Source organism: Lynx canadensis, chromosome D1, assembly GCF_007474595.2.
Source record: "Lynx canadensis isolate LIC74 chromosome D1, mLynCan4.pri.v2, whole genome shotgun sequence".
Classification (NCBI taxonomy): domain Eukaryota; kingdom Metazoa; phylum Chordata; class Mammalia; order Carnivora; family Felidae; genus Lynx; species Lynx canadensis.
Window position 1 is genome coordinate 108,863,314 of NC_044312.2, and position 13,093 is coordinate 108,876,406.

General features: G+C 47.7%; 2 protein-coding genes across 2 annotated transcripts; both read left to right on the forward strand.

Annotated features, from left to right (window-relative positions):
- Positions 1-5,445: 5,445 nt before the first annotated feature.
- On the forward strand, positions 5,446-6,404 carry LOC115525723 (putative ubiquitin-like protein FUBI-like protein ENSP00000310146). Its single transcript, XM_030333035.1, has 2 exons — positions 5,446-6,012; positions 6,118-6,404. The coding sequence occupies exons 1-2, from the start codon at positions 5,821-5,823 to the stop codon at positions 6,379-6,381; spliced, it is 456 nt and encodes a 151-aa protein (XP_030188895.1). The 5' UTR covers positions 5,446-5,820; the 3' UTR covers positions 6,382-6,404.
- Positions 6,405-6,656: 252 nt separating this feature from the next.
- LOC115525722 (general transcription factor II-I repeat domain-containing protein 2-like) lies at positions 6,657-8,515 on the forward strand. Its single transcript, XM_030333034.1, has one exon. The coding sequence runs from the start codon at positions 6,680-6,682 to the stop codon at positions 8,465-8,467; it is 1,788 nt and encodes a 595-aa protein (XP_030188894.1). The 5' UTR covers positions 6,657-6,679; the 3' UTR covers positions 8,468-8,515.
- Positions 8,516-13,093: the final 4,578 nt, after the last annotated feature.

Consider the following 13,093-nt stretch of genomic DNA (forward strand, 5'->3'; position numbering starts at 1 on the left):
GGAAGAAATGACAGAGAGGAGCCAACATGTCTCAAAGAGCATGGACCTGAGTGTGACCTAGCCTGTTTGAGACTCAGTTTCCCCATCTCTAAAACTGAGTCAATGGTACCTACCTTGCAGGGTTGTGGGGAAAACTAGGAATAACATTTATGAATTGCCACGTGGAAGGTATTCAAAAATGGCTACGGACATAAAGGAACTCGGAGCTTGGGAACGAGACGACTGTAAAGCAGGAAAAGCAGGTTGGAGTCAGCTGGGAACAGCTTTGCCTGCAAGGCTGAGCGGAGGCAGTGGGGAGCTGCAGATGAATTTTAAGCAGAAGAGACACGTGATCGGATCCGGGTTCTAGAAGGGTCACCACCCAGGCCAATGAAAGACGGACCAAAGGTCAAAGCGGAGGAAGCCAGTGCAGATGAGGAGGACTGGACGAGGCAGGGACAGTCAGGACGGAGGTGGGGAGAGCGTTAAGATGGGGCTTGGTGTCTGATTGGTACAGGCCACGTGGGCAGCTGGAGGCAAGTTCAAGCCTCAGTTTCCCCTTCTTCCATTCTCCGCTGGTTCTTCATCCTTCCGACCCTGTGGATCCCAGACTCCCCCCTCACCCCCAGCCTCTCGCCTCCAGGTCCTGTGTCAGATTTCATCGTGGAGGCTGAATTTGACCAGGAGGCATTTTGCTTGGCTTTGTGGCCTTTTTTAAATGTTTAAAAAATTTTTATTGAGGACACACACACGCACAATGTAAAACCTGCCATTTAACCAGTTTTAAGTCTTCAATTTGATGGCATTAATTACATTCACAAAGTTGTGCAACCATCACCACTGTCTCCAAATCTCTTTCATAGCCCCTGACAAGCCACATCCATTAGTTACTCCCATTTCCCCTCCCCCACAGCCCCTGGTGACCTCTACCCTACTTTCTGTTCCTATGAATCTGCCAATTCTAGATATTTCATATAAATAGAATCTAAAATAATTGTCCCATGAAACTAAGGCAACGCTGTGTGTTAACTATACTGGAGCTAAATTTTTATATTCTTTCTTTTTTTTAAGGCAGGAGAGTTTTGGGGTTTTTTTAAATGTTTATTTATTTTTGAGAGAGAGAGAGGGAGAGAGAGAGAGAGAGAGCATGAGCAGGACAGGGGCAGAGAGAGGGGAACAGAGGATCCAAAGCAGGCTGTGCACTGACAGCAGCAAGCCCGATGTGGGGCTTGAACTCTGGAACCGCAAGATCATAATCTGAGCCTAAGTCAGACACTCAAGTGACTGAGCCACGCAGGTGCCCCTGGAGTTAAAAATTTTTTTAAAGAAAAAAAAACCCTTATATATATTTTTAAAATATTTTATTTATTTTTAAGAGGTAGGGGAGGGGCACAGAGGAAGGGGGACAGAGCGTCCGAAGCAGGCTCTGCGCTGACACCTGCCTGCTGCGGGGCTAGAACTCACAAACTGTGAGATCATGATCTGAACCGAAGTTGGACGCTCAATCGACTGAGCCACCCACGTGCCCCCCCCCCAAAGACCCTTAAATCTTAATGAAAGAAAGAAAAAGTAACTTCTTCTTTTCATTAATAAAAGTAAATAATAAATAAAATAAAATAATTGTCCTTTGGGGTCTGACTTCCTCCACTTGGCGTGTTTTCAGGGCTCATCGATGCTGTAGCATGTGTCAGTGCTCCTTTCTTTTTTTATGTCCAAATAACACTGTAGGCAGGGGGTGGGGAGCTGAAGGGCCAGCACCTTCTTGCCTGCAAGGTCCCCCTTCAGCGCTTGGGTGGCTTGTCCCTTCGACCTTGGGAGAGGAAGACAAGAAAAAAGGACACCCTCCTTAGAGCTTCACCCAGCTGGAAGGCCACACTTGACCTGGACCTGAGTTGAGGCCAGAGTAGCCAGGAAAGGGGGATGTGCTTTCCCCGGGTCCCCTGGAATTGTGCCCCCCATCCTCCCTGCATCACGCACGAGCCCAAAGGCCCTGGGAAGCCACTCCTGGTTGCTGTACTGGGCTGGAGAAAGGGAATCTGAAGGGACTAGGAGGCGGCTCCCACATGGGGGCGGGGTGGGGGCGGCGGGACTGTCCTTCTTGCCCATCTCTGGGTCAGTTCTGCTCAGCCTAGCACGAGGCAGGGGCTCAGCGGCACTTACAGGAGTGAGATCGCAAGGACAAAGTGGCCTACGAAGGAGAGGTTTGAGGCTCACCCCCTCCCGGCACCATGCCCATTTCCAGAGCCTGAATTTGCCTCCTGCTTGAGTTGTGTCAGGATAGGAACCACACGGGGGCCATCAGCCATGCCATCCCTTGCTTGGCTACTCCTGGTGGGTCTTCCCTCCTTGAAGGTCCTTGAAGGTGCGTAGCTGTTCTGGCCCTGTCTTCCCTCCTCCACTGCTGGCAACCTCTGCAAGCTCCCATCCTCCCCCTTTCAGGGCAGGGACTGGTCCCAAGGATTCCAGCCACTGTGCTTCCTGCCTCACAGTGCCAGCACCTCTCCCCAGCTCTGAGGCCCTGCTTCTTCCACCACCTCGAGAGCTTGTCTGTCATGCAGGGAACACTGTCACGCAGGCTGCTTGGCCAAACGTCAGAAGCCCTTCTCTAGGAGCCGAGATGTAGCTGCCCTTGGTCAGCATGACCCTCCATCACCTGGCTGGTCTAGGTGATGGGCATCAAACCCGGTACCACCGGAGGGAAACTCTCCATGTCCAGAAGGAAGGAGGTCAGTCAGTCCTAGCCGGGTGCCTCATCCCTCTATAGGACAGAGAGAGCAGTTCAGCCTTCTGGGCTCCCACCCCCTTAGCCCTGAAAAGGCAAGAGACCAGAAGTCTGACCCATCTACCCACTGACTAGAAGTCTCCCCTCTTCTCATCTGGAGGTTGCTGTGGGTAGTGCTCGTACACAAGGCAGGTGATGTTGTGCGTCGGGAAACACCTTACAGAGTAGGGCGGGTTGGGTGAGGTGGGGGGAGGGGGGGAGTTGCAAAGAATACAGATGATAAGCCAGTTCTCCCTAGGCTTCATCTCCCCAAAGCTGAGCACCTGTTTTCTCAGCGTCTACAGAGGGGCAGCACCAAATGGCCAAGCCACCTCCAGACTCCAGGTCAAGAGCCTCCCTTTTCCATAAGTTTACAGCCAGGACAAACTATTCACCCTGACACCTCACTGTCAGGCACAGGGCCTGGCACTTGTCTCCTGCTTGAGTTGTGCTCAGTAAGTGTCTGTGGAATGAAGGAAGAAATGAATGTATAAATGAAACCAAGGCCACAGCTGCTGTGGGGTTTTAGGTGACTCTCTGAGAACGATCTCTCCCTTCTTTAGGCCGGGAAGACTCAGAAAGATTTCTGGAACAAAGGAACAGAGTTCTGAGTGATTTATGTGCACCTTCATTTTATCCTAACAGCCCTCTGAGGTCAGATGTAGTATCTCTATCCTGCTGAAACTGAGGTTGGGAGAGACTGACACCCACAGTATATGACGGGGCCAAAATTAAACCTAGATCCATCAACTCCCAAGCCTATGTTCTTGTGATGCCACATGTTCTTGAATTAGAAACCTCAGGTAGCGATGAGATAGGGATGCAAGGCCAAGAACACAGGCCTACTGGGGGAATCCAAGCACTTGGGTCTTCTCTGTGCTTCACTTGTTCTCATCTGGGAAAGCTCTGTAAGGCATCCAATAGTGTTTGGAGACAGAGGGCTCTACTTCTGGCCACTACTGAGGACCTGAGTCAGATGTCAGCCCTGGGGAATTTCCCCACAGGTCCTGTCCACCAGGCAAACCCCAGATGAAGGCGGGCCGACCATGGGATGCGGGAGTGGGCTCTTCCACAAACACCAAGGGCCACGGTGATGGATACTGTTGCCCTCAGGGTACCCCTGAAAGTCCCTCACAGCCTTCAAGCTACCCCCATATCCTGGGATTAAATGTGTAGAGGTGCCAGCCACTCAAGATGAAACACTGTGCATGCTTTGGGGGCTTTGGGATACTTCTGGGGGTAGCAGGATCTCCACAGACTAGCACTCAACCAGACTCCACCATGGTAGAGTGATTAGTCAGCTCCTGGGTCTGTGTCTGAAGCAAAGAAACAACCAACTTAGCGACTGGCTTCCAAGGATGGATAGAAGAAACTCAACAGGTGAAAGGAGAACATTCCAGGCAGGGAGCAAAGCAGAACCCAAGGCCAGGAACCCAGACTAATGGGTTACAAGACTGGAAAAGGGCTGGCCTCTGATGTGTCTGCTTCTCCCATCTGTGAGGCTCAAGTGAGTTGTGTTTGAAGAATTATGAAAAAACGCTTGGATCACCAGTCTAACTCAACATGGTATATCTCTGTTTTTATTTATTAACAATGTTTCACTTATTCTGTGCCAGATACTGTTCCAAGTGGTTTATAAATACATTGACTTACTCAATTCTCATAGGAGTAGGTTCTATTATCCCCATTCTCAGATGAGAAAGCTGAGGTACAGGTTATGTAACTTGCCGATGATCATAGAGATTGTAAGCCACGGAACTGCTATCTGAATTCAGTCTGGCTCCAAAGTCTAAACCATTATACCAGGCCAAGATAAAAGGCTTTCAACATTTAAAAGTCTTTCTGATACACGTTTTTCCTGGTTTTAGTTTTATGCAGGCATACCCAACACCATGCTAAGTGAGAGTTGTACCTATTTCCTGCAACCCTTCTAGAGAGTAATTATTGTTGCCCAGCTTCACAGAAGAGTTAGACCCTCAGGGTAAATCGTGAGTTGGGATTCAGGCCTAGGTTTTTGTTTTTGGTTTTTTTTCCCCCCTACAATCTATGACAACTATTCTGCCATAAGGATCCTCGTGGAGTATTTCTTTCCAACACAATACCCCAGTGCTGGATTAGGCCTGAGGGTTACAACGGAAAGGGGCTGCCAAGGTGGGGGTGGGCTGAAGGCCCTCTGGGACCCACAGTTCCTGGGCGTCCCACTCAGTCTACCTCCTGCCCCCAGTCTAAATGAAAAGAGGGAGCCGAACTAAACATGCTGCTCCTTGTAGTTGAGGCCATCAGGGACCACGGCCACACCTGAAGCCCCGTGGTCGTTCTGTCCCTCTACGCATTTTTTCGAAGATTTTATTTTTAAGTAATCTCTACACCCAACATGGGGCTCGAGTTGACAACCTCAAGATCAAGAGTCACTCGCTCCTCTGACTCAGCCAGCCAGGCGCCCCTGTCCCGCGCACTCTTTGCTACCTCCTCTCTTTCTCTGCACCCTCACCCTACCTGTGCTTAAAACAGATGTCCACCTCGAAGGAGAAAACCGAGGTTCTAGCGGGCTACTCGTTGCTCCGAGGTCCCGAGAAATGGCTGGACTTCCGTGTGAGTGTTAGGTTAAGCGGCTCCCATCACCTGCCGCATCCCACAAACTGCAGAGAGCCCGCTTTCCAGCTCCGCCAAAAGAGCCTGAGCACGGGGGCCGCCATCTTGGCGCCGCCTCCGAGAGCCTTTGCCCGCCCTGGACGGCGCCCGCGCGTGCGCGGACCGCGGGGGGCGTGGCGAAGGGCGCGGGGGCGAGGCCTGAGGAGGCGCGGGGCAGTGACGCAATGCGCCCCTAGTGGCGGGTGTCTTCGCGCCTTCGCTCTGTAGCCTCTGGATTCCGTTTCCACGGTTACGGCGGCGCGCGAGGCTCGGTCCCAGGTAAGATCCGGGTGGAACGGAAACGTGATACTTGAGGGACCGAAGGCAGCAAGGCTTAGGGGAGCGGGGAAGCGGGACCTGGGCTCGGGGTCGGGGGAGGTCTAACCTTTCGCCCCTGTGCGTGCCCCCACTGCGGGCTCTGGTTAGCTCTGCCCCGCGATTCCCCAAGGATGCTGTTCCGCCCACTAGTGTTCTTCTGCCCCACGAACTGTCCTGGACCCCCACAACCCCTCTTCCTGAGTCTCCCAGCTGCTGACCTCACTCTTCTCTGTCGCCAAGTCACTGACATGCAGCTGTTTGTCCGTGCCCGGGAGCTGCACACTCTTGAAGTGACCGGCCTGGAGACAGTTGCCCAGATCAAGGTAAAGGTGATAGTGTATCCCTGAGCTTCCCTAACCCATGTGCCCTGTGCCTGGCTTCCTGTGACTTCCCCCGAGAACACTCTTGACCCTCCCTTTCTTCCCTAGGCTCATGTGGCCTTCCTGGAGGGCCTCACCACTGAAGACAAAGTCGTGCTTCTGGCAGGTTCTCCCCTGCAGGATGAAGCCACCCTGGGTCAGTGTGGGGTAGAAGCCCTGGCAACCCTGGAAGTGGTTGGCCGAATGCTAGGAGGTGAGTCGGGCTGCAAGAGGCCAAGCTGTACCATGGGGTTCTTTACGATCCTTACACTTACTCACTTTGTTTGCCTTTCGCAGTGTCTAGCATATTTTGCCTTAATTTACCGTGTCTAAAAGTCGGCTGATTTTGTGTTAAAATACAATATCTGGCTTTGCTTCAGCAATTGGGTAGGTCTGGCGGCAGTGGGGCCTGGGTTCCCACATACTCACAATCTGCCCCGGCTGAGTCGTGCCTGTGCCCTTTGGAAGGCTTTACAGTTTGCTACAGGTTCCATTCCTCCCTCCTCCACTCCTCAGAACCAATGTCAGGCACCATTTTATCTTCAGGCTTGTGGTGGTGTTTCTCTTACAGTAAAGAAAAGTGAACTCTGTTTTTGTCCCTGTTTCTCTGTCAAAAGTGGGAAAACGAAAGATGGATCGAGAGCATCGCATGTTTCAAGAAAAGTGGGAACGAGCGTATTTCTTTGTGGAAGTTAAGAACAGCCCCGTGTGTTTAATATGTAACCAGACTTTGTCTGTGTCAAAAGAATACAACTTGAGACGCCATTACGAGGCAAACCATAGTAAGCACTTTGACCGGTATACGGAAGAGATGCGTGATGAAAAACTTAACGAACTCAAGAAAGGACTAAACTTTCTTCAGCATCTGTCATCAAATACAAATAAACTAAGTGATGCTGCTGTGAAATGCAGTTATGTCATAAGTGAGAAAATTGCCCGGGCATCGAAACCTTTTACAGATGGTGAGTTTATAAAAGACTGTCTCTTGAGTGCTGCGGAAATCCTGTGTCCAGAGCAGAAACCGGCATTTGCCAACATAAGTCTAACTGGAAACACTGTTGCTCAGCGAGTAAAAGATATGGCTGAGAACCTACAGGACAAGTTGCGAGAAAAAGTGAAATCATTTGTGACATTTTCTATTGCAGTTGATGAGAGCACATACATAAATAATACGAGGCAGTTGATTATATTTATCCGGGGTGTTGATGAGAATTTTGACATCACTGAAGAACTTTTGGACATGGTGCCCATGACAGACCCAACATCTGAGAGTGACCTGTTTTTGTATGTTGAGAAAAGTCTTGAAAAGTTTAATGTTGACTGGTCAAAACTAGTAAGTGTAACCACAGATGGTGCTCCTGCGATGGTCTGTGATAACACTGGACTTGTGGCAAAACTTAAGTCCAAGGTCAAAATGTTTTTCAAGGATGCAGAGCTTAAATCTATCCACTGCATTATTCACCAGGAATTGTTTTGTACTAAAAAGTTAAAGCTAGAACATGTCATGGACGTAGTGATTAACACAGTAGACTGGATACGCACCCGTGGCTCCAACCACAGGCAGTTCAGGGCTTTGCTTGAGGAACTGAATGCCCAATATGGTAATCTCCTTTACTATACAAAGGTAAGGTGGCTTAGTCGTGGCATGGTGCTGAAGAGATTTTTTGAATTGATAAAAGAGATAGATGTGTTCATGTCTTCCAAGGGCAAACCCCTTCCCCAGCTCACCAGCGAAGACTGGATCAGAGACCTGGCCTTTTTAGTTGACATCACAAACCATCTGAACACTTTGAATATCTCCCTTCAGAGACGTTCACAAGTAGTGACACAAATGTATGATTCAGTTTGCTCTTTCCTCACAAAATTGAGTCTCTGGGAAGCTCATTTGGCTGCAAATAATCTGGCTCACTTTCCTACACTGAAATCGGTTTCCAGAAACGAACGTGATGGCTTAATCTACATCCCCAAAATTGTGGAGTTAAAGATGGAATTCCAAAAAAGGTTCTTTGATTTCAAGCATTATGAAAATGAACTCATACTGTTTAGCTCACCCTTCTCAATTAACATCGATAGCGTTAATGAAGAATTACAAATGGAAGTTATTGAACTGCAGTGTAATACGGTATTAAAAACGAAATATGATGACATTGGAATACCAGAATTCTACAAATACCTCAGCAAGAGTTACCCCAAATATAGAAAACATTGTGCAAAAATTCTGTCCATGTTCGGAAGCACCTATGTCTGTGAACAGCTGTTTTCTGTTATGAAATTGAGTAAAACTAAGTTTCGCTCCCAATTAAAGGATACAGGATTACACTCAGTTCTCCACATTGCGACTCGAAATATGAGACCAGACATTGACATCTTGGTGCAGAAAAAAAGGTGTCAGGTTTCTGGTTCCAAATCAAAGGAATAACAGATTATGAACAAAAATTTTAATAATTAAAAGATTTCTATTTTTCAACATGTATTTTTAAATTTTGTCTTTGAAACACCCAGTATTATAAACTTTATATGTTACCCACTTGCAGTGTGGTTCGATTGCAAAAAAAAAAAAAGTTTAGGTTGTTTGTTTTTCCCTTGGCGTTTGATTTTTCATATACTGGGGCCTGTTACGCTTGCTTGTCTAACTTACTTGGCTACCCAACTTTAGTTTGAGACTTCGGCCTGATGGAGCTGGTTGCCATACTTCGTGTTTGTTTTTCTACTTGTCTCAAGCCAGGGAAAAACCGTCACTTGCTGCCTCGAGCAAAATGCCTGAGCTGTAGACTTCTTACGCATCTTTGAGCCAGGTTGTGCTATTTATCAATTACTTGCTTCTCTGCTCCAAATTCATTCTTTGTTGTCTGCTCTCTAAAAATGGATCTGGGCCCTTTAAATATCTTCCCTCTGACAGCAGGCCTGATGTTAAGCTTTGTCAGTGGAGGGCACTGGAGACACGTTTCAAAAGGAAGGAGTTTTCCTTCCTGGTTTGCTCACTTGGCCGACTCCTGCAGTGCAGCTGATGTCTCCAGCACCAGTGTCCTGCAGGGCCCCGCAGTCAGCAGCATCCCCTGGCTTATCCCTACAGGCAGTTGTATGATGCAATCTTTCTGCTAAGACACTTCACCATGAACAGCCTTCCCCAGTACCCTAAAGGGGAGATTTCCAGCAAATTCTGCCAGTGTGGCACTGCAACAATTTCTCTGTGTTTCTTCTGTATCTATTCTGTATATCTGGATGTATCCAACATGGGCTGGATTTCAGCCCTCCAGTTGGGAGCCTCTTCCCTGGGCATCTCCTCAGCCCCTGAGATAGTTAGCACCTGGTCCTTATCCCTGGTATTTCTTTAGAATTCTTACAAGACAATTCATAACTTTTATGTTAAATCACGGTTTAAATTATCGTGTGGCTTCTTCCGATTGGACCCTGACTGGCACAGGCCCTATTTCTTAGCCCTCTTGGGATTCCCCCAAAATGAGCATGTTTGGATTCTGGCAACAAGGAAGACAAATGTGCATGTACTCAAGCCTTCGCCTTTCCCTGAGTCAGCATGTCACTAGATGGAGAGGAGATGTCTCTAGGCCCCGTAGCATTTAATCAATCATGCAGACTGTTTTTATGTTTATAATAATTGGTTGTAACTCATCACTGTTGTACTTCAACTATAACCTAACCTGACAGCAGAAGAAAATGATTGGGCCAATTCAACAAATATTCGTCAAGAACATACCATGTGCAAGATCCTACTCTGGGTGCAAGCTGGTTCTGTCATTCGTTCATTCCATGATCTTGAGCTGGTCACCTTGTCCCCCGAGCTTTACCTTCTTCACCCATAAAATGAGGCTGTTGCCACACGTATCAGTTATCTGTTAACCACATTCAAGTTACTTCAAAGTGTAGTGGCTTAAAACAATAAATATTCATTATCTCACTGGTTTCTGTAGGTCAGGAATCTGGGAGTAGCTTAGCTGGGTGGTTTCTCTCTCTTTTTTTAAATGTTTATTTATTTATTTATTTATTTAGAGAGACAGAGAGCATAAGCAGGAGAGGGACAAAGAGAGAATCCCAAGCAGGCTCCATGCTGACAGCACAGAGCCTGATGTGGGGCTGGAACCCATGAACCATGAGATAATCATGACCTGAGCCGAAATCAAGAGTTGGACACTTAACCAACTGAGCCACCCAGACACCCCATCAGCTCAGTGTCTCTTAAAACGTTGTAGTCAAATTGTCAGCTGTACCTGCAGTCATCTGAAGGCTTTCCTGAGGCTAGAGGATCCCTATCTCTCATGACTTCTCCAGGAAAGTCAGCTACCGTGTTGTGAAAAGGCCTACGGAGAGGCCCGTGTGGTTGCAGTCAGATGTCTGTGGTGGCTGTAGTCAACCTGAAGGCTCACCTGGGCCACGTGTTCATGATGGCTCATTCACAAGGCAGCCAGAGACCCCCGTGTAGCCTGGGGGCTCTCCGGGCTATAGATGACCTCTCCGGCACAGCGGTCTCAAGGTAGTTAACGACAGAATCTGACACAGCCCATGTCTCCCTCCTCTGACATTTCCTTTGCTTTCCTCTCACCACACTGGTGACTCTCAGCCTCCTTTATGGTTCTTGTTCACCTCCCAAATTCTAAACATTGAAGCTCCTCAGGGGTTCTTCTCCAATTATATTTCTTCTGTTGGTGCATATTCCCTGGGTCTCCTGGCTTTAAATTAGTATTAATATGCTCTTAACTCCCAAATTTTCACCTCCAGCCAGACCTCTCTCTCCTAAGTCCAAAACGGAGCTGCTGGTCTTTCCTCCAAATCTACACCTACAGCAGTTGGTAGCAATTCTGTCATTCGTGCAGCTCCGGCTAGAAAGCTTGGAACTATCCTTGGTTTTTGAAAATTGTCCACACTGGAAATTGTCCCCTGGGTTTAGAGACTGGAATCCCTGGCGACCTTGGGGAGAGCCCTTTGGTGGCAACGTCAAATATGACAGTTCCAAAACCACTACACCGTTTATTCAATAGGCACTGACTATGCCACAGCTGTTGGTGAGATTGTGTCGCTGGGATCGGGCAGGCGGGCAGGGTCCTACGGAACCAGCAGCTAGCCTCCCACACCCCAGAAGGGAGTCCTGAAGGCCTCTGAGCAGTTACAATCAATAGCATAAGATTTAAGAACATAGCTCCTGGAGGCCTCAGAGCTTACTGATTTCTGTTTTATATACATTGGTATCAAGTAGGGTCTGATTTCTAGGATCAGAGCCACTAAAACAAGAAATTACCATGGGATAGCAGGCCTGCTGTAGGTGGGCAGTTGACTGCCTCACCCAAAAGAGGGAAACAGAAAAATTATTAAAAAAAACAGAGCTCATGGAGCACCTGGGTGGCCCAGTTGGTTAAGCGTCCGACTTTGGTTCAGGTCATGATCTCACGGTCTGTGGATTCGAGCCCCGTGTCACACTCTGTGCTGATAGCACAGAGCCTGGAGCCTGCTTTGGATCTGTGTCTCCCTCTCTCTCTGCCCCTCCCTTGCTCATGCTCCGTCTCTCCACACCCCCCCCAAAAAAATTTTTTTTTAAAAAGCAAACAGTTCAAAAAGGCACAATTGTAGTGACCATTAAGTGTAGGACAGACAACTGGTACATTTCACCAGCTGGCAATGAAGTCAAATGCAGAGAAGCCACAAACACCCATAGGACTATCTGGCCTGTCTCCTGACTTTATCACAGCCTCACTGTGTAACCTCCTGCAACTCTCTGGACTTGTCCTTAGTCTTTTAGTTTGTAAATTGTGAATACTAATCTCTGCCTTGCCTATTAGAAAAAAATATGAGAAATACATTGTATAAATACAGTTAAGATGCAGTATAGGAGCGCCTGGGTGGCTCAGTTGGTTAAATGTCAGACTCTCGATTTCAGCTCAGGTCATGATCTCACAGTTCATGAGATCAAGCCCCACATCAGGCTCCATGCTGACAGTGCAGACCCTGCTTGGGATTCTCTGTCTCCCTGTCCCTGTCTGTCTCCCCCATTTGCGCTCGCCCTCACTCTCGTCCTCTCTCAAAATAAATAAATATACTTTTTAAAAATGCAGTATAAATACAGGGGTTATTATAAGATACTGGACAAAATATAGTCTGTGAGAAAGTGGAAATAACCTGGTGTTTATTGATCACCTTCTATGTGCCCGGTGCTGGCTGCTGTACAGGTATCATTAGGTTCAGTGTTAGAGATGAAAAACACAGAGTACAGAGAAATTAACTAGCTTCCCATTGCCAGGAAATGGCCACACTAAGTCTGCTCAGAAGACCAGAGGTAACCTCCATCTTCAGGCCCAGCTGGATCCAGCAACAAACGATAACATTAATAGAACTTTATATCCTTGTATCAGCTTTCTCCGGCCGCCATCACAAAACACCACAGACTGAGTGGCTTAAATAACAGAAGTTTATTTTCTCACAGTTCTAGAGACTGGAAGTTCAAGAAAAGGTATTGGCCGGTGTATATTCTGAGGCCTCTCTCCTTGGCTTGCAGATGCTGCCCTCTTGATGCGTCTTTACATGGCCATTCCTGGCAACCCTTCCACTTCTCGTGAGCCATGTTAGACTAGGGCCTCATCCTAATGGCTTCATTTTAACTTAGTCACCCCTTTAAAGAACTCACCTCCAAATACAGTGGCATTCTTAGGTACTGAGGATTAAGACTTCAACACATAAACTTGGGGATCAGGGACGGGGGCACAATTCAGTCTAAAAAGTACCACACTAACAGAAAGGCTCCTAGGTATTTTATTCCCTTAAATCGTGAATGCTTTACAGATTTATGTCATAGTTCTCCTTGTCCTTCTGAACAATACAGTGACTTCCTTTCCTTTCAAATGTATATCCAGTTTCCCTTCAGTTTCATTTTCCCTTGTTTATTCTGACTCTGTGTTTTCAAACCTGCTTTTGAATTACCTTTCGAATTGTGTATTTTCAACCTTTTCAACTTTGTATAGTTTTGAAAGCAAACGTCTCTCTTCCCTGTGGATGCCTGAGTGTTTTCTGGAGTGGTGGGGAGGGATCTTGAGGGTACCCT

Bases quoted from the DNA above. Each gene is read 5' to 3' on its own strand.
- LOC115525723 (XM_030333035.1), top strand. From the start codon at position 5,821: ATGCTGTTCCGCCCACTAGTGTTCTTCTGCCCCACGAACTGTCCTGGA. The intron at 6,013-6,117 runs GTAAAGGTGATA...TTTCTTCCCTAG, and splicing joins AGACAGTTGCCCAGATCAAG to GCTCATGTGGCCTTCCTGGA.
- LOC115525722 (XM_030333034.1), top strand. From the start codon at position 6,680: ATGGATCGAGAGCATCGCATGTTTCAAGAAAAGTGGGAACGAGCGTAT.